General features: G+C 49.2%; 1 protein-coding gene across 2 annotated transcripts in view; it reads right to left on the bottom strand.

Annotated features, from left to right (window-relative positions):
- KSR2 (kinase suppressor of ras 2) overlaps positions 1-19748 on the bottom strand; it is a 409167-nt gene that overhangs the window by 99411 nt on the left and 290008 nt on the right. For both annotated transcript variants that reach the window (XM_032876184.1, XM_032876185.1), the window contains exons 6-7: positions 3354-3423; positions 20-103 (exon numbers count right to left, since the gene is read on the bottom strand). In XM_032876184.1, coding sequence (XP_032732075.1) covers positions 20-103; positions 3354-3423 — 154 coding nt within the window. The remainder of the gene's footprint in view (positions 1-19; positions 104-3353; positions 3424-19748) is intronic.

Below are 19748 nucleotides of genomic sequence, written 5' to 3'. Positions count from 1 at the left end.
TCTGGATGCAGCCACTTACTTGCAATTTTTACACTTGAGGCCGAAAAGCATTCCTTTCCCACAGACTGTGCACGTCTGAGACATCCAGTACTTGGTGGAAAACCTGTGGAAGAGAGACAGAAAACGTTCAAGGGCAAGGTTGCAGTGACCGGGCTATCTCTAGAAGGATGAGCTGCTTCAAGAGGAAGCACACAGGCCCCAGATTCTAGTCTTGCTTCTTCCAGGATGTGTGACTTCAGCAAGTTGTCCAGACCACCGGAGACTTGGTCTCCCCTGTCTGTAGAGTAGGGATGATAACCAACGTCCCAGGTGACTGGGGGGACCCAACGGGCCATGCATGTCTAGGGCATCCCACCGCCTCGCATGTAGTAAAGGCTCACTCAATTGGGTTGTAACTTCATTATTACCTGGACATTCGTAACAAGTCTTGCCTGGTGCCAGGCTATGTGCCGAGTTCAGTACTGGGATGGGGCGATGGATGGGGCTAGAGCTGTCCTCAGAGAACCACAAAGCAAGGTGGGGGCTCCCAGGAGCCCACCCATCACCCCCTCACTGCCAGTCACATCATCTGGGACACTGTGATGGGGGCCTTCCCCCCCCCAGAAGAGCTGAGGCCTCAAACTTGAGAAGAGGGTCCCCAAAGTGAAAGCTCTTGTAGGCGGTGAGCCCATCCTCCTCACCAATCACCACCACTTGCCTTGCGGCAAACGCAAGGCAGTGGGAGGGCTCCGATAGACAGCTAGGGAGAGGGAAACATCGGGAACAGAGGCGCATCACATTAACTTCCAGGGGCTCTCGCTGCTACCGGGGTGCTTTTTTCCCTCAAGAGATACCAGACAGCAGCGGGCCTGGCCCCAGAAAAGTGCTGAAGGTTGCCGGGTCAGAGTTAATTTTCATTTTCAATTTTTGCCACCTTCCGCAGGAGTTGTATCTAATCTCCTCTGCCTCCGAGTGTCAAAATGAAAATCAGAAGTGATTATGTAACTCGGTGCTTGAGAACTTTGAGGGCAAGGCTGCATCCCTCTGCAGTACCAACGTGCTTGATTTGGGTCAGTCACCCTCCGAGCAGGACCAGCCGCAGCCCAAAGCCTGTGTATCGAAGCAAATAGTAATGTTTGGAATGGGGACTCTTGTGACTGAGGAAACTTCCTCTCCAGTTCTGGACTTGGGGGTGGTTCAGTCTTTTTCTGTCTCTTCCACGGGGCCAGCAAGTCTGGCGGGCCCTACCGTGTGCCATTTGGCAGCTCTCGGGGATGAAGAGAATAGGCTTGTGGTTCCCCCCGACACCCTGCAACCAGCCCACTGTGTGGGGACAGCGGGCGGGCAGCACGAGCCTTGGAGCCTAGAGTTCTCTTTCTTTTCCAGTCCTCTCCCATCTCTGGGATCAGCTCTCTCTCCTCCTGAACTCTGGCTGGGGTGGCTTTGAGGACGGTGGAGGGAATGGGATTTTAATTTAATTTCTTCACCAAGGCTGGGGTGAGTCTAGGTCTCCTCCTTATGGCATGGAGCCGGGGGAGAAACACAGGGTGAGACAAAAGAGTAACAGGGCATCCCAAGTCCCGGCTCCTCCAAGAAGACCTTTCTAATGCCCAAGATCATCACCCTGCCTCTGGGAATCAGTATCTGAGGACGAGGTAGAACCAGATCTAAAACACTCTAGGTCGCTAGAGCCAGAACCGCGGGATAACGCCTAACAAGAGGGCGAGGCTGCGCTAGGGGCAGGGTCAGTCCCAGGGGTGAAGCCGGGCCAGGGGTGCGGCCAATACTGAATGAAGCTAAGCAGGGGTCTACTGAACCCACTGTTCTGAGCCAGAGATGGGGTCAATCTAGATGTGGAGCTGAGCCAAGGCTGTGGCCGACTTAGGGGTGGAGCTAAGACGGGGTGTGACCAACCGAGGGGTGGAGCTGAGCCAGGGGTGTGGCCTCTCCAGGGATGGAGCTGAGTCGGGACGGGACCAATCCAGGGGTGGAGTTGAGCCAGGAGTGTGGCCAACCCAGAGGTGGGACCAACCGAGGGGTGGAGCTGAGCCAGGGGTGTGGCCAACCCAGAGGTGCAGTTGTGCCCGAGGCAGTGGGGAAGCAAACAGACAGGGCCGTTCTCTTTGATGCCTTTCTCGGGGCATCTCCCGCCTGACCACGGACGAGTCTATCACGTATTTCTCGCGGCTTCCTCCACCATTTCCTCATTTAGTCTTAACAACTATCTTGTCAACATGTTTCTTTCAAAAACTGTTGACAAGGTGCCATTCTGGGAGAGTGTGCTCGTTCCGCCTGGCCCCGTACCCCCAATGGTGATCCATCTGCCCCTGATACTGCCCCCAACCCTTGTAGCCCCTCTCCCAGGTACCGTCGCAGTCTGTTAGCCCTCTAACCCTCCACCAGACCGCGAGCTCCACAAGGGCACAGGCCCTAGGTCTTGCGCGGTGCTGCTACCCAGGCACAGATATGCTCTACAAATACTAGCGCAAGAAATCCATGAATGAGTGCACAGGTCCCTCGGCCACTTCCCAGAGGCCTCGGTACAAAGAAAACTCTGAGCAGCAGTGTCCGAAAAACACAGAGTGCGAGGTTTAATTAGCTTGAAGGCCCATCACTTAGTCGTGCAGGGCCTCAGTCTCCCTATCTGTCAAATGGACATGACCACACTTGTGCTACTTACCCCACTGAGCTTATGGGAGACTGTGAGTATAACGACATAAAACGTAGAAAGTTAAATCTGGAAAGTTAATGAACTTCTTACAAGGAATGTTCAGTAGATACAAGTCTCCTTCCTGAAAGGACAGACCTACCCCTGGGGAGGTTATTTCCATGGACCCAACAGGGCTGGAGCTCTGGACTGACCTACACATCAACGGAGAATGAGCACCTCTGAGTTCAGTATGAAATCTTGTCTTCTGGGAGGGGAAACCCAAAATTAGGAATGTAAGGCACTTTTTTGACAATGGTACGGTTTACTGAGTGATTATTATACACCCTTCGCTTGGCACTTGGCATATATTATCTCATTTGACCTTCACCACACCTACGGGTAGGCAGAATTATCCGATGAGAGAACTGAGCCTCAGAGAGGTTAAGTAACTTCCTCAAGGTTGCAAAGCTTTACTAGCCGGGATTGGAACACAGGAAAGTCGGACTCCAAAGCTCTGGCTTTCTAACCATTACTTGCTGATTTTACCAGGGCCAGGTTAATAAGACGCCACAATGAGGTTTCGCTTGGCAGAGGAGAGAGGGGCATGACGACACAGGAGCTAGAGCAAAATGTCTGCCCAGCCTTTCCCCCCTCTGGCGGCTGAAGATCCCAGCCTTCACTGTGCCGGGAGGTGGGCCCCGGTGCCCAAAGGAATCCAGCCTACCTGTGCTTGATGGAGTTGCCGAGGTCTCTGCGAGGGATCTGTGGGGACCAGCGTGGCACGGACAGTGTGTCTGCAGGGAGAGGAGAGAGGAGGAGAAGAGCCCATTACACAGAGGGTCAGAGGTTGGGGCGGGCTCCAGCCAAGCCCTGGGAGGAAGAGGGAGGCTCGCAGACTTCAGTGACCACCACCATCACTCGCTAAACCGAAGCCAAATGGAATACTGGGTTAACATGTGTTACTTTGACTGAAGCAAGATCCCCTGAGCAGGGCAGCTAGAGAGTGCCATGAAAGAAGCCAGCTGTGGCAAGAATAAAAAATGAGCATCGCTTCCATTTATGGGGTGCTTAGTGTGTGCCAGGCATGTGGCAAGTGACTCACATGCTTTCATTCATTACATGCTCAAAACGACCCCAAAGAAAGGGGTGGTTAGCATCCCCACCCTACAGACGACACCACTGAGGCTTGGAGCAAGGAAGTCATTGGTGCAAGGTCATACACCTTGGAGAATGCACAGCAGCTGTGAATCCAGATTTGAGAGACTCTAGAAATGTGTGCAAAGTTCTAAAATGGTAGATTCCAAATGCCAGGCATGGATGCATCACTTTCCCTGTTTTGTCCTGTCCTGTAAAGCCCATAAAATTATTTACTTATTATCTTAAGGTAACCCTCTTTGTTTGTTTAAATACACTTATTTTAAAAGCACGCTCTATACTGAAAACTAATGTCACTTTCTGTATATTGTCACTGATCCTTTAAAATATGTCCAACCACGTACCGCTTAAACTCATGCTAAAAGAAGTGGATGGAGGGCCGCCTGGGTGGCTCAGCTGGTTAAGCATCTGAGCATCTGATTCTTGATTTCAGCTCACATCATGATCTCAGGGTTGTAGAGTGAGCCCCGTTTCAGGCTCTGTGCTGGGTGTGGAGCCTGCTTAAGATTCTCTCTCCCTCCTTCTCTTCCCCTCTCCCCACTTCTCTCTTAAAAAAAAAGTAAGTGGATGGGTTGAGAAGTGAACGGAAGAGTGAGTGGATGTATGAATAGACAGATGGGTAAATGGATTGGTAAGTGAGTGGATGGAGGGATGGTGGATGAATGTTTGGATAGGTGGGTAGATGGTCAGATGAGCAGGTAGATGGACGGATGGGTAGGTGGGTAGTTGGATGAATGAATGGATGGATGGATACATGGATTGGTAAGTGGATGGATGAATATTTGGATAGTCAGGTGGACAAATGGTTGGATAGGTAGGTAGAAATATAGGTAAGTAGGTAGATGGATAGGTGGGTAGGAAGGTGGTCAGAATGGTAAATGTGTGGATGGGTGGATGGATGGATGGATGGATGGGAGGATGGATGGGTGGATGGGTGGGTGGGTGGGTGGGTGGATGGGTGGATGGGAGGATGGATGGGTGGATGGGTGGGTGGGTGGGTGGATGGATGGGTGGATGGATGGGTGGATGGATGGGTGGATGGATGGATGGGTGGACGGATGGATGGGAGGATGGATGGGTGGATGGGTGGGTGGGTGGGTGGGTGGATTGGTGGATGGGTGATGGATGGGTAGGTGAGTGGATGAATTGGTAGGTGGGTAGATATAGATATAGGATGGATGAAGAGATGGCTAGATAGACTGATGGATGGATGGGAATGAGCAAGAAACCATAAACCACACGGACTTCAGACTGGATGCCTGTCCCCATCTGGTCTTTCTTTTCATGCCTTAAGCTAAATCCCCGGGGCTTCCACTAACACTCCACCTCACATCCCTCCTCTTCGACCTCGAAGGCCCTGAGGAGGTGTGTGAAACTGCAGCAGAAATGAAGCTGCACTGCGTGTGAAATCTCCACCAGCTAGGCAGAGAGGAAGCGAGTGGCTGACCAACACACCATCTCTCCTTTCACAGGCCAGAGAGATGGAGCCAGCTCCCTGTTTCCGGAGCTAACACACGCCTATCCCATTTTACACAGAGTGGTATGTTCCCTGGGAGCTGGTCATGTCTGAACCGATCAGAGAGCACTTAACCTCCAACCCACTCCCTCCTCTCTTCTGTCTAAGGACACCGTTGACAGCTATCTGAAAGCTGTTTCCAGAAACCCCAATTCTGCCCTTGTAAAGCTGGGACTCTTTCTGGGAGAGCTAATGATTTTCCAAGCCCAAAGGGCAGAGAAAAGCCACTCGAGGAGCAGTATGGTGTATCAATCAGAGTCATAGCCAGTGGAATTTCCTCCAGTTTAACGAAAAGCTAAATGTCACCCAATCCAAGCCATCTCGCCACTTGTTTCAGTTTCTGAGGGAAACAAAAAGGACAAGAAAGAAAAAACGATTTTAAAAAAGGAGTGAAAGAGAGCATTCTTTCCATTCCTAGCTCCTCTGGGGACTTAAGTCTGTTTTGGGAAGATGGATGCTACTTTCTAACTCCTTAAAATGCTTTCCCCAGCGCCAGGGCAGGTGCAGATGGGACAGCTGGCTGGAGAGAAAGCTCTCGTTAGCTCTGATGCACTGGCTCCTCACGGGAAATCTACAAAACTAGGAGTGCCGACTGGGCTTCATCTCATGGGACATTCGTAGTGGCTCTCTAGAAAGGCGTGTCGAGAAAGATACTGAGGCCCAACAGGAAAGAACACCAAGATTGATCAGCCATGTCCACCATGGGTGAAGAATAAGATAGAACCAACAAGTCTGTGTATATGTGCCCCTCCTGCAAGGACGGGGACCCCAGCCTCATCTTTGCATCACCAGAAGCAAAGCAAGTCCTTCTTATGTGTTTGCTGAGTCCAAGTGTATTATGATGGAAGCGTGAGCTAACTGATTGCTCAGTATGTGTTAGGCATTAGGCTGTGCACTGTAGACCTGGAAACTATGTCTCGGTGCAGTCAATGGCCTTGTTCTTCCCTATAAGACACAGGGCTCAGAGATGCAGTAACGTGCTAGAGGTCACGCAGCTAGGCACAGTAGAACCTCACAGAATAATTCTGCCATTCCTCGTAAGTCCTGCAAAAGCCCCTTCACCAGTATTCTCAGCCAAGGTAACCTGTGCCTCCCAAGGGACATCGGGCAATGGTTGTCACAGTAGGGTTAGGAGGTGTTATTGGCACCCAGTGGGTGGAGGCCATGGATTCGGGTCAACATCCTATAACGTGCAGGCCAGCCCTTCCATCAAAGAATTAACCAGCCCCAAATGTCAAAAGCAGCAAGGCTGAGAAGCCCTGATCTAGATATTTTCCACTTTCCTAACCACCTCGCGTCCCCCTGCCACCAACCCCAAGAAACCAACATGGTGCTTCCGAGGCTCAAGTCAGCAGAGAGCAAATCCTCTTTTATTATAAGCACATCTCACTTTCAGATTCATATCCCAGTTATGCTGTTATTCTCAATTACAGCACCTTCTCAAGAAGTAGAAGTAATTAAGTTTAGTCGTTTGGTTTCATTTCCTTCTGGCTGAAGGGGTGAATTCTGTCAATTACATCGCACAGTTACAGCGTCATTAGTCTCAAGCAGTAATAACCAACACGCGGCTTCGAACGTGGGTGTGCAGACCCGAACTTTGAGATCCTTGCTTTACTGTCTCCGTGTGGATTTCATTAAACTTGCCAACTCGAGCCTAAAAGCAAAGGAAAACTGTTTAAAGGGAAGGGGGGTGGTGGAAATCTATGAAAATCCAGGCCTTATCATAACAGAGAAGGCAAACAGCATTTACAGCAATTAAACTGATACAGAAACTTCTGTTTAACAATCAAAGCGCCTATTAAGATGTCTCCATAGCTGAACAAAAGCTTCTTTTCTACTCTAATTTTCTGATAACAAGTCATGCAGACACGGAGACAGAATTGTGTGCGTCCCTGGTGCCTTCAGTCCCAGGGGTAGAATAATAGAAATCTCTTCTCAGATGTTTTCATTTCCAGTGCACAGAAAGGGAGCGGTGGAGGGAAGGAGGGTCCGTCTCCCCTTCCACAGGTCTCTCTCTATGGTCTCTCAGCTGTTCCTCTCTACAGAAAGGGGGTAAACCAGGACCCTCAGTCTTTGAAACCCCCTTGGGAGCCAGACGGACAGACAGAAGCCCTGACACAAGGAACCGGCATTAATAAAGCATTCACGTTATGTAGAGCTTTGAAATGTGAAGCTTGGGCTCTGACCTGGCAGGAAGGAACTCAGGCCAAAAGAAGTCAGGTGTGTGGAAAATATTTTTTTAAAGATTTTATTTATTTATTTGATGGAGGGAGACTAGCAAGAGAGGGAACACAAGCTGGGGGAATGGGAGAGGGAGAAGCAGGCTTCCCGCTGAGCAGGAAGCCTGATGCGGGACTCGATCCCAGGACCCCGAGATCATGACCTGAGCCGAAGGCAGACATTTAATGACGGAGCCAACCAGGCACCCCTGGTGTGCGGAAAATATTTTAAAAACATTTAACACAGGGACGCCTGGGTGGCTCAGTTGGTTAAGCGGCTGCCTTCGGCTCAGGTCATGATCCCAGCATCCTGGGATCGAGTCCCACATCAGGCTCCTTGCTCAGCGGGGAGCCTGCTTCTCCCTCTGCCTCTGCCTCTGCCTGCCACTCTGTCTGCCGGTGCTCAATCTCTCTGACAAATAAATAAATAAAATTAAAAACAAACAAACAAACAAACAAAAAACATTTAACACAGAGACACCAGGTAAAAATAGGGGATGATAAAGCAAAGGAAGAGGAAAAGAAAAAGTATGAGAAAAAAAGATGGTGAAGACAAAGACAAAGAAAAAGAAGAAAAGAAATGAGAAAAATAATGATAGATCTGCTTTTTGTTGAGTTGAGTACTATGGTGTGCCAAGCTCTAGTGCCCAAATAAGCCCTTTCTGGATGTGACGTCATATAGCCCATCCCCTGCGGCCTGTGATGCATGGAACACAACAGCTGTTAGGGTTAGCTCCATCTCACCAAGAGGTAAGTCAGGAAGTCATGCCATTGGTCCAAGGTCACACAGCAAATAAAGGCCGGGACTGGGGTTTTTAATTCAGGTCACCAGAGTTGGGTTCAATAAATGATGGCCACTTTCATCCCCATTTCACAGACAGGAACACTGAGGCTTAGAAGTACAAAGCCATCATCCATAGCTAGTGACTGAGTTGGGATTAGGAATGCAGACAGGAACAAACCAGACGCTTCTAGTCTAGGCGGCTCTCTAGCTACATGGAGTTCAACCCATCCTGGAGCATCCCTGCCTCTTATCTCTGCCTGGGAAGAGCAAAGGACACGCTGAACATTGACCCTTAACATGCTCAGGGAAGAGCTGTTGGAGGCCTGGCGGGTGGTGTAAGGGTACGCTGTTCATTTCAGCCGTCACCCCTGCAGTTAGCCAGCAATATTTTCATGAGTAGAATCATGCCCGCACCCCTCCCAAAGAAATCCTAATCCCTGGAACCCGTAGGTAAGTCACCTAAGAGGCAGAAGAGATTTTTGCTGGTGTGATTAAATTAAGGATGACCCAGGCAGGCCCAAAGTAATCATGAGTCCTTAGGTATCAAGAGGAAGGCGGGAGGGTCTGAGTTAGTGGAGAAGATGTGACAGTTGCTGGCTTTGAGGATGGAGAAGGCCAACAGCCAAGGAAGCTAGAACAGGCAAGAGAATGGATTCTCCCCTGGAGCTTCCAGAAGGGACCAGCTCTACTGACATACCCTGACTTCAGCCCTAGGAGACTACCTTTGGACATTTAATTCCCCCAAACTGTAAGGTAATAAATTGGTGTTTTCGAAGTCACTGGGGTTTGTTAGTGCAGCTGTAGGAAACCAACACAGCACCTTTGTTGTGCTGGGTTACGGTTTTAGGAGCTAGGTGTATGGTGAACAGGATAATTAAATTTTCTGAACCTGGAGTCAGACAGTGAGTAACCAAATAAAAACCCAAGGTAATTTCAGACAGTGATAGATTTCATAATGGAAATAAAACACGGACTTCGGGATTTGTTTTAAGGCGATGAAAACCCCCAAGTATATTAGAACAGAGGCTAGGGGTGCCTGGGTGGCTCAGTCATTAAGTAGCTGCCTTCGGCTCGGGTCATGATCCCAGGGTCCTGGGATCAAGACCCGCATCAGGCTCCCTGCTCAGCGGGGGGCCTGGTTCTCCCTCTCCCACTCCCCTTGCTTGTGTTCCCTTTCTTGCTGTATCTCTATCAAATTAATTAATTAATTAATTAACTAACTAATTAAAAATAAAAGAACAGAGGCTAGATGCTGGGGGTGAAGGTGGGGTGGGCTCACTCATTGAAGAGCCCCCTCTGGTGGCCAAGTGGGGAACAGCCTGTTAGGCTGGGACAAAAATAGGAGCCCCCATTCCCCACCCCCAATCCTTCCCTTATCCTCCAACTCCCCACCCACAGCGGGGTCCAAAGCATCAGCCCTGACCGTTACAAAGCTATTCTTTCCCCAGCCCAGGGCTTTCCCACTTGAGCTGTCATGATCCCAGTTGCAGCGCCCAAGTAAGAAATCCATACCCCAGAGTAATCAGTCCACGGCCAGGCACGGGAGCAATGCTTGGTCTTCTCTCTCTGTATGAATCCCAAGCGGGGATAGGCCTCTTGGAGCCACTTTTCACTTAATCCAAACAATCCTATGAGGTTGTATTCCTAGCTTAGAAGTAAGGAAAATGACAACGTTAATTGTTCAAAGTCCCACGCGATATTTGGCGTACTTTGGAACTGAACTCAGGTTACCTGCATCCCTGCACCACACTATCTTCTGATAGCGTGTCTCCTTCCGAGGCAGGTGTGAGGATTATGGTCTAAGTGATTCAGTCCTGGAGCTAGAAAAGACCACAGGCAGCTCTCTGTTGCCGCCTCGGAGCCTCTCAACCTTCTCGGATAGAAGGTTTCCATGGAGATAAAGACCTCTGAGCCCAGAAAACTATTAATAATCACAGCTAACATTAATTGAGCACCTACTGCATGGCAGAACTAGATTAAGTGCTTTGGATGTGTTATTTCATTTAATCTCCATAACTCCATCTTCGCTGGGAGAGCTGGGGCTTGAGCGAGGGCAGTCAGACCCTGAGAGCTCATCCTCAGAAACACCACAAATAAAATGGAAGTTCCAAGCTTCTGGCCCAGGGGCATGATAGCCGGAGTGAGTTCTTAACAAGAGAGCTGCATTCAGATCAAGTAGCAAATTCTTTGGGCTCAAAGATACCAGAAACTAATAAAACTTAGGCCATAAAACTTTTCTTTTGGGGTCACAGGCCACTCACCAGCTAAAATCCCTCCGGATTTATCCAAGGGGCCAACCAGTCTTTGGCTAAAGCCGCTCGCGATTTTCTTCACATCGCAGGGAATAACGCTGTTTGCTTTAATATCCAATTCAAATAGATCAGATCTAAAAGTTTCTTTAATTATGTGCTGTCTCTAAAGGTTACAGTTCCGTGGTGCTTTAAAGCCAAATTGGGTTTCTTTGCATATTTGGACATCATTCTCTTGCTGAGACAACTACAAGCCGTTTCCCCAGATCCAAATTTCATTATCTATAGGGCCCTCAATGGCTACGGACGCATCCCGGGAGCCACCTGGCACTCGTCATGTCTACATAAGACCATCACCCAGGTGCCCCTGTCCTGGGGGAAGAAATAGATGGGGGAGGGGGACCTAACATCAGTTAGAGATGGGAGTGGTGAGCGAGGACAGTGCTGTTTGCTCCTGATGGAAGAGAGCATTCAGAGGAGAATCAGGGATTCCCATGGCATTGAGTCAAAATAAAGAGCATGGCAAAGCTCTCTGTCTGCAGGAACGGAGGTATCAAGGTCACACCGATCCACACGTGTATGGCGTGTAAGGGAGGTCCTGCATGTGGAACTCCCTTGGAAACAACTTTCTGAATGGGAAGGGCTTCCCGGTCATCAGCTTGCCCACTGAAGTAAGGGAGAGAGTGTGGGAATCTGCGGTGAGCAGACCCTGTGTTCAGACGTCAGCTCTGCCACTTCTTCCCCAGGAGGCTTGGGACCATTTTACCTCTGAGTCTCCTTTTTGACTGCTGGGAAAAGGGAGTCAGATCTCCCTCACAGGCTTGCGAGGAGGATGAGCAGGACTAATGTAGTTGGACACAAGTGCTGGACGCATTACTGTTACTATTGTCTCTAGGATTCACACACCAGTTAGAACAGGATGAAGCTCTCCAAGGAGGAAGGCTGAATGCCTGGCTTGGCACACAAGAACCCCCAGGGCCAATCTAGCCCACCACCTGGTTTTCTAGGTAAAGCTTGATCAGCCTCTGCCACACCCGCTCATTTGCATATCATCTGTGACCGCTTCCTCCTAGGACGGCAGAGAGACCAAGACAGAGAGGGTATGGCCCACAAAGCCAAAAGTTATTATTACCCGGCCCTTTACAGGGAAAGTGTGTTAACCTCTGATTTAGGGCTGTGTAACTCATTTCCTTGGGTGAGAGATTTTTTCCCCCTTGTTTCCCCACCAGTTTTTTTGAGGTGTACCTGACAAAATTGTAAGATATTTAATGTATACCTTGTGGTTATTCGGTATACATATCCATTGAGAACGATTTTTTTCTCTGAAGCCAGAAGGCCTGGACTGTAGACCCATTTCTGCCACTTATGTGGTATGAATTCTTGAACAGATGCCCTGCCTTCTCCAAGCCAAAATGGGCATGACCGCTTGGCGGCATCCCTCTGCTCACCTTGTGCTAGCACCCTGTGGGCCTTGTCACATGTAAAATGCCCATTCTACAGAAGAGACGAGCGAGGCACAGTATGCAATCCAGCTAAGATTCTAACCCACAACAGTCTCGCTCTCCCCATCTTCTGGTAGAAGAATCCGTAAGGAGGTCTGTCTTTGATTACCTGCCACTGCTGAAATCCATGTCAGCTGGTGAAGGCAGAGGGGAAGGAAAATTAACTCTCTTCTCTTGCTGCTTCCGACTGAGCTCATTAATATGATTATTCAGTTGTCATTTTATCAAGGCAGAGAGAAGACCTTGAGAATGTGTAAGTTACAGTTGGAGGGGTAGTGGTGCTGTTCATGGCCAAGGGGGAGAGACCAAGAAAGTGGCTCCTGAAGAGTGTCTCCAGGTAGAAGCCTACCTTTATAGGACGGATGAGCAGTCAGGGCACTGAGCAAATGGTAGCATAGCAGATGGAGGGCTGATATGTGGGGCCAAGAGGCTGGAAAGTGCAGACACAGGGTAGGAGGGGAAGACATGAGAGGGAGACCCAACCAAAGCTCTCTACACCCATTCTTCCTGACCCCAAGTTATAATTTTTAAAAAAATTATTGAAGCCATTGCTTCTCAGCCTTTTGGCTAAGATCAAGTGTAAAAATTATTGAAGCCAAAGAGGAAGCAGCTTCGAGATCTATGGACAAACTAAAATCATTCTCCCCCTTTAAAAAGGCCATCACTATCTTGGGTCTGAGTCCTCGTGGGTCCCTGCCGAGCTAGGATCCCCTGAATTGCCCACAAATCTGCGTGTGGACCGTGATGCCATCACTCCATCTCCTGGAGAGGGATGTGAATCCTGGAGTCATCACCTGTGATTTATTTCAGCCCCCACAGGTGGCCTCAATTAAATTTCACTGCCGGTAAAGAAAGAGAGGATGGCTGAGGCATTTAATTACATTTTATAATGTGCTCGCTGCTGAATTTATTAAAGTGTATCAGGGATTTTTAACCTCATAACCAAACAATGGGAGACCCGGGTGCCACGCGAGTAATTATCTTCCCAGTGGGGATGATGGATGGAGAATCCAAGTTGTTAACAATGGGGGGGAGTGCGTGTGGGAAGAAGTGGGGGCTCATGGGGGGGGGCATACAGGGAAAGTGGGGCAATGGGCCTCGAATTCCATGAGCCACTACCCCACAGATTGGAGCGGGGCAGGGGGATGGTATTAATGATCAGTATTCCCTCAAAAAATAAGATGTACTGGGGAAATCTGTTTTTTTTCTCCTTCTCATATCCCTACCCCAAACCCTCTCCTTGAATTTCCTCTTATTTTTTCTGCTCTGATGTGGAAAGGAGGGGTTATCTTAAAATGTCAAAAGTGGTTTATATAAGATAATAAAATTAAAATACAAAAAGGAAATAAAATCTTACCTAGAAATCCAGAAGAATCTCATTAGGACAATGGACCCACCTTGGTTTATTTGGGAAATAAATGACCAATAAGGAGTTTGGGGTGTGTGTGTGTGTGTGTGTATGTGTGTGTGTGTTGGGGCGGGGAAGGGATGCAGTTTCCTTAAATATGATCCTGAGAGTGGGCTTGGTGTGTCCATTATCATTGTCTCCAGGACCTTTGTTATAGGTCATGTCTACCACTCAAGTGACAGAGAAAGGTCAGATGCGGAGGAAGAATGTGCTGATCTTGGCCAAAGAGAACAAAAATGCCCCCATGCATCTGGAAGGCATCAGGAGAGAGGTAAGGGCCCAATGCCGGCTCCAAACTGCTCATGGCCCCATTCCTGTCTCCAGCCCCCACCCAGCCCTCCCCAAGTCCCATTCACACCATGGATCTGCTATTTCCCACCTCCTACCTTCAAAGATGCTGTTCTCTCTTTCTAGAACAGGCTGCCATATCCCTTCCCCAATACTCATGCAATTCCTCTTCCAAGACCCAGCCCAGAGGGGTGGCTCCTCCAGGAAGCTCTCCCTGAATGCACAGGGGGTCAACGTCCCTGCCACGAACCTATCTTAGCATCCTGTGCTTATCCCTCCAGGCCAGCTGCCTCATCACATGGAGAACCTCTGCTTAGGACTCTGTTCTCTCTATCACCCTTGACCTTGAGTTCCTAGAGAGTAAGAGCAGCTAACGATTCATCCTTATGTGTCCAGTGACCCATGCCGAGTTTGGCTTAGAGCTAAGAGGTGAACGTTTTCCTTGCTAACTCCAGCAAAAATAAGCCAGCAACCCAACCCTCTGAATGAAGGCTTCACTTCTTCATGGCCTGCAGGGCCTTGGACCGTCAGGGGTCCTGGGAAGCGAGGAATCCTTACTCTGCCCCAGCCCTCAAGCTCTGACTCGGGGTTGGGACCTCAACTGGGGCAGAGGGCCAAACAGAGCCCATCTGACCAAAAATGGAGCCCAGCCTTTCCTCTCCCAAACCTGTCCCCACATGCCTGTCTGTCCAGGGCCCCAGGGTTTCCTCAGTTCTGCCAGGGTTGGGACCCCTGGACCATTTTCAGCTCCTCCTGACTCCCGCCTCTATTGGAACCACTGATACAGTCCCTCCTGAGGGCAGACTTGCCATGTAAGTCAATTTGTACATTCAGTCCTCTTAGGAACCCTGTCAGGGAAGTCTCGTATTGATTCCATTTTACAGAGGAAGAAACCAAGGCTCTGAGAGCCTCAAACAGAGAAGCAGAGTGATCAAAAGAATGTGTCTGGAGTTAGAGACCAGGGTTACTGTCCTATTTCCACCCCTAACTGTTTCTCTGAGCTACAGCGATAATAAACAGTTTTATTAAGGGCTAACGCGGACCGGGCATTGCCCAAGCCACATCCCAAAACTGTCAGCATGCTGGAATCATCCAATGCCTGCGCTCCTCCCCCACATTGTGGCTTAATGCAGGAGTCAGCAAAGCCTGACCCCTGGGCCATGCAACTGGCCCCCTGGTCTGTTTTGTAAATAAAGCTTTATTGGCACACAGCCACACCCAGTGTCTATGGCTGCCTTTGTACTCTAAGGGCAGAGCTGAGCAGCCATGAAAGAGACACAGGCCCTGTAAAGCCTAAAATATTTTCTATGTGGCTCTGCTGTGACGTTTGCTGATCTTTGATTTAACTATGGTGGGGTATGGCCTGGCTTTGAAAATTTTAAAAGATCTCCAGGTAATACCAAGGTGCCGTCAAGTCTGGGGATCCCCTGACCTATGTGTTTGACATGTGTTTGTTCACTGACTGTAACAAACCATGTCTCCTCCATTCTCTCCTGCATCCTCAGCTACCAGCACAATGAGGGGCAGAGTGGCACTTCCAGAGATTTTCTGAATGAATGAATGAATGAATGAGTGAATGAATAAGTGACCAGCCTGCCCTATGAGTTAAGCACCAACTATCTCATCTTGCAAAACTCAGGCTGGGGGTCAGCTAAGGAAAATGCTCTTCTGGGATCTGAACCTTGATCTCCTTAACTGGGGAGCCTCCTCTGTGAGCATTATGGTCTCTCTTCAGATAATGAGGAAGGGAGCCCATTAGCAAAGTCGGTAAGGGAGTCCTCTTATGCACCCTTCCTGGGAGAGGAGCCCCGAGGAGAGGCAGCCTAGAGTCTCGGACAGCAACGCAGAGCCATCTCAGACCACAAAGATACAGGACCTGTCTCCTTGACCTGAAGGAAAATGCTAATTGGAAGAGGCTGTCTTACTGTGCCCGGCTCAGGCTTAAATGAGAACAAAACAAGAGTTGACAGACAGAGGCCCCACGCTGCCATCACCACAAATGTCCCTGTGAAGGGAGAAAAACAGCCAGCCCTGTGCTCCATCAATTTCAATTGTAAATGGTCTCACATTGAAATAAACCAACAGAAACAGCAGTATCAGTGACAGGCGTGGGGCAGGGAGGGGTGGGGGACACGCAGACCACAGGCTGGAATCTACAAGTTGGGCTTGACATCTGGACCCAGACACGGATGACAGGACACGTTTGTGGACCACAATGCAGGCAACCCAGAAGCCCGAGCTCCCTCTTTTGCCTAAGAAGCAGAAGGACAAAAATGGAATTAATTTACAGGGGCAGACCTGACTTGAAATCCTGATTCTGCCCTTGTGATTGATGCTTTGTCTTCCCCTCTGCAGACCTCCTCCTCTGTACAATGGACGTGGTCAAACCCATCTTGCGGAGTTTCCCTAAGGACCACCCATGGATATGAAGCAAGGGCCAGGCACATAGTAGGTGTGCAATTAAAGGGGGCTTTCCCCGTAAGCAACTCAGATGCTCATTTGCAGCTTTGCCTAGCGGCCCTTCTCCCTGGCCTGAGAAGACAAAACCCGGGGACAAGGCTCTTTAGGGAACGAGGCCATGACTCCATGGAGAACAGCGGTGAGTTATGGGGAGGGCACAGCTGTCTAGGTCCCTCTGACCATTTATTCCCCTCCTCTTGTCCTGTTCTCAGAGCGTGTTCATAGCCCTTTCTTGCCCGAGTGTGATGGATGGGTCTTAAGTTCCTCGCACACTACATCATCAATTACCTACATATTTATTGCCTCGAACTGAGTTTATGGATCTTAAATCAGAGCCATTCCGAGTTGCTTGAGCTGAAATTCTCCCCCAGTGGAAATGTGATGTTTTTTAATTATGCAGCCGCCTGGTAGTTAATGTTCAGTGGAAGTTAATTGTCCATAGAACAAAGGACTGCTGAGAAGTTCCCCACACAAAGTTGTTCCTCGGAATTTACTGCCTGAGTGGGCTCAACAGGGACAGACCAGGCGAGCTGGCTGTGAGAGACCCCGGCCCGACTTCAAGAAACCCGGGACACCAGGCACCCTCGGTCTGAACTTCACACAATACACTGTCTCCCTCTCTCAGTTCCCTGATGCTCAAAGCACCCTCCAGAGACCTGTCACACTGTCTGCAGTTTGCAGACGGCTTTGAAATGGATCACATTCCAAGGTCAAGACAGGGTGTCCACACTCCAAAGCATCCTTAAGTGGGACTGAAGGGCTGGAGATGGGACGGGTCTGGTCCTGATGGGATGGCTGTGGAAGGGGAGGCCACAGAGAGAGGGGAGCTCAGCTACAATGGGGCCATGGTTTCTCAGTGAGAAGTGTTGCCAGGGGATGGGGGGTGGGGGGTGTATAGAGAAACTTCACCCCTAAGAACTTGAAGATGAGCAAAGACATTGACCCTCCAAGAATGAGACTAGCCCAACTCTGTCATTGGACAGAGAAACATCAGCAGGGGGATGTTGGCCCCAGGGGACATTTGGCAATATCTGGAGACATTTTGGGGGGTTCCTGCTCAGGGGAGGGGGGTGAGATGGTGCTACTGGCATCTAATGGGTGGATGTCAGAGATGTTATAGAGCATCCTACAATACGAAGGTTAGCCCCTGGCACAAGAACCACCCAGCTCAAATGGCAATCGTTCTGAGCATCCCTGCCCAAAGCACTGGAAGGAAACTAGATCAGAGCCTGGTACAAGTGGATTAAATATACAGACAGGCTGAAAAAAGGGCTCAGTCAACTATGAAAGGATGGACGAAGAGAGTGTTGGGGGTGGGTGCTGGCTTGACCCTCCCAGCCCACCTGGGGGACAGGCGTCTTTGGCACTGGAGCCACTCCTTCTTCTAGAAACAGCAGCCCCGTTTTCCTTGGCATAATAACCTTTTGGCATCTCAGCCCTAGAGCCCAGGGCAGTCTGAGGCTCCCTTCCAGTCCTAGGGGGAGGGCATTTAATCCAGGCATGGGAAGTCCAAGGCACTGTGATTGGTTCAAGGGTAGGCATGTGATCCAAGATGGGCTAATCAGAGTCCACGAAATGCCCTGGGACATTGTCTCCCCCCCCCCCATCTTTTTTGTTGTTGTTGTTGTTAAGTTCTCCTCTGTCCCCTGGAGTTAAAGCTTCAACTGCTGGGTTGCCAGGAGGTCCAGGGACTACCTTCAGGAAGGGCCTGCCTGAGAAGGAAGTCAACACCCTTAAAAAGAAGAGTAGAAAATGGAGAGAAACCAAAGACTGGTAGGTTGTCTGAGCTCCTACAGCTTCTCCAGTGACTGTCAAATCCTCATTTTCAAACATTTTAAGCAGTTTGAGTTGTTTCACTTACAAGCAGAAGAATGTAGACCTTATGCAAGGTCATGGAGACGGATGGAACTAGCAGATTTCTGATAGCTACAGTCCCTAGGGCAACCCCATCACAACGACGAGAATGCTCATTGTCAAAAAGATGCTGGTACCCACCATTTATGGCCCAGGTACTAAACATAATACTAAACACTTTATGGGTATTATCTCATTTATTCTACACAATAATCCTATGACACCTTCATTATTATTATCTCAAGAAGGGAAGTAGTTCAGAGAGGTTGAACAACTTGCTCTAGGCCATACAGCTAGCAAGTGATGGCGCCTGGATCCAAATCCGGGCCATTTGCCTGAACTCTCAGTTACCCTGCCCAGAGACAGCAGGCTATCCCAGCGTGAGGCCTTCAAATATTCCCTACAACAAACTTTCCTTCTCCCTATTCCACGTTCAGGATCCGGAAACGTCCTGAAAAAAATCTGGTGTTCAGGAAGGGTGGACTGCAGAGAGAAAATGGGATAATCACCCAATCCTTGAGAAATGCAGTGCTTGTAACAGCAAGTACTCTTTGTACATGAATAAACAGAAAGTCTGGCTTTATACATCAGTCTCCAAAGTCTGGTTAATGTGAATCGGGCTCTAAGAGACTCTGTCTTCTGAACAGACAAAGCAAGATCCAGATTTCTGGATTCTGATGAATTCTCTATAGCAGTGGTTCTCAAACTTGAATATTCATGGCAGCATTATTTGTAAGAGCCAAAAAGTAGAAACAACCCCATGGCCATCAATCAATGAATGGAGAACCAAAATGTGGTGTGTCCCTACAATGGAATATTGTTTGGCCATAAAAAAGAATGAAGTAGTGACCCATGCTACAATACAGATGCGTCTTGAAAACATCATGCTAAATGAAAGAAGCCAGACGTAAAAGCCAGGCCGCATATTTTAAGATTCCATTTATACAGATGTCCACAATAGGCAAATCCATAAAGACAGAAAGTAGATTAATGGTTGCAAGGGCTGGAGGTCATGAGGGTAAAGCCCCGGAGATCTCTCTCACCCCTTCTGCTGTAGGAGGACACACGAGAAGACGGCCATCTACGATGTCACCAGGTATCCAATCTGCTGGCACTTCAATCTTAGACTTCCCAGTCTTTAAGAACTGGGAGAAATAAAATATTGGTTGGGTAAGCCATTCTATCCATGGTACTTTTGTTACAGCAGACTGGAAGAACTGAGACTATGCTGGGCCCCCCAAACTCATCCATGTCTTAATGCCCAGAACCAATGCCTGTGACTTTATATGGCAAAAGGGACTTTGAGGATGGGATTAAATGAAGGAGCCGGAGTTGGGGAGACTCTTCTAGATGATCCGAGTGGGCCCTCCATGTAATCACAAGGATCCTTATTTATAAACGGGGTCTGTGACCTCACAGACCCCTGGGGGAGAAAAGATGATGTGATGCTGGCGCTGATCCAAGGAATGAGGGTTGTTTGCTTCTAGAAGCCGGAAAGGGCAAGAAAACACATCTCCACTGGAGCCTTGATTAGGAACCAACCCTGCGGACACCTTGATTGTGGCCCCAGCGGAAGCATTTTGGACTTTTGCCCTCTAGGACTGCAAGAGAATGAGTCTGTGTGGTTTTGAGCCACTATGTTGACGACAGTTTGTTGTAGGAAACTATGTGACCATAGGAAACA

Source organism: Lontra canadensis, unplaced genomic scaffold, assembly GCF_010015895.1.
Source record: "Lontra canadensis isolate GAN:19392208 unplaced genomic scaffold, GSC_riverotter_1.0 scaffold58, whole genome shotgun sequence".
Lineage (NCBI taxonomy): Eukaryota > Metazoa > Chordata > Mammalia > Carnivora > Mustelidae > Lontra > Lontra canadensis.
This window is presented reverse-complemented; position numbering and strand designations above follow the sequence as displayed.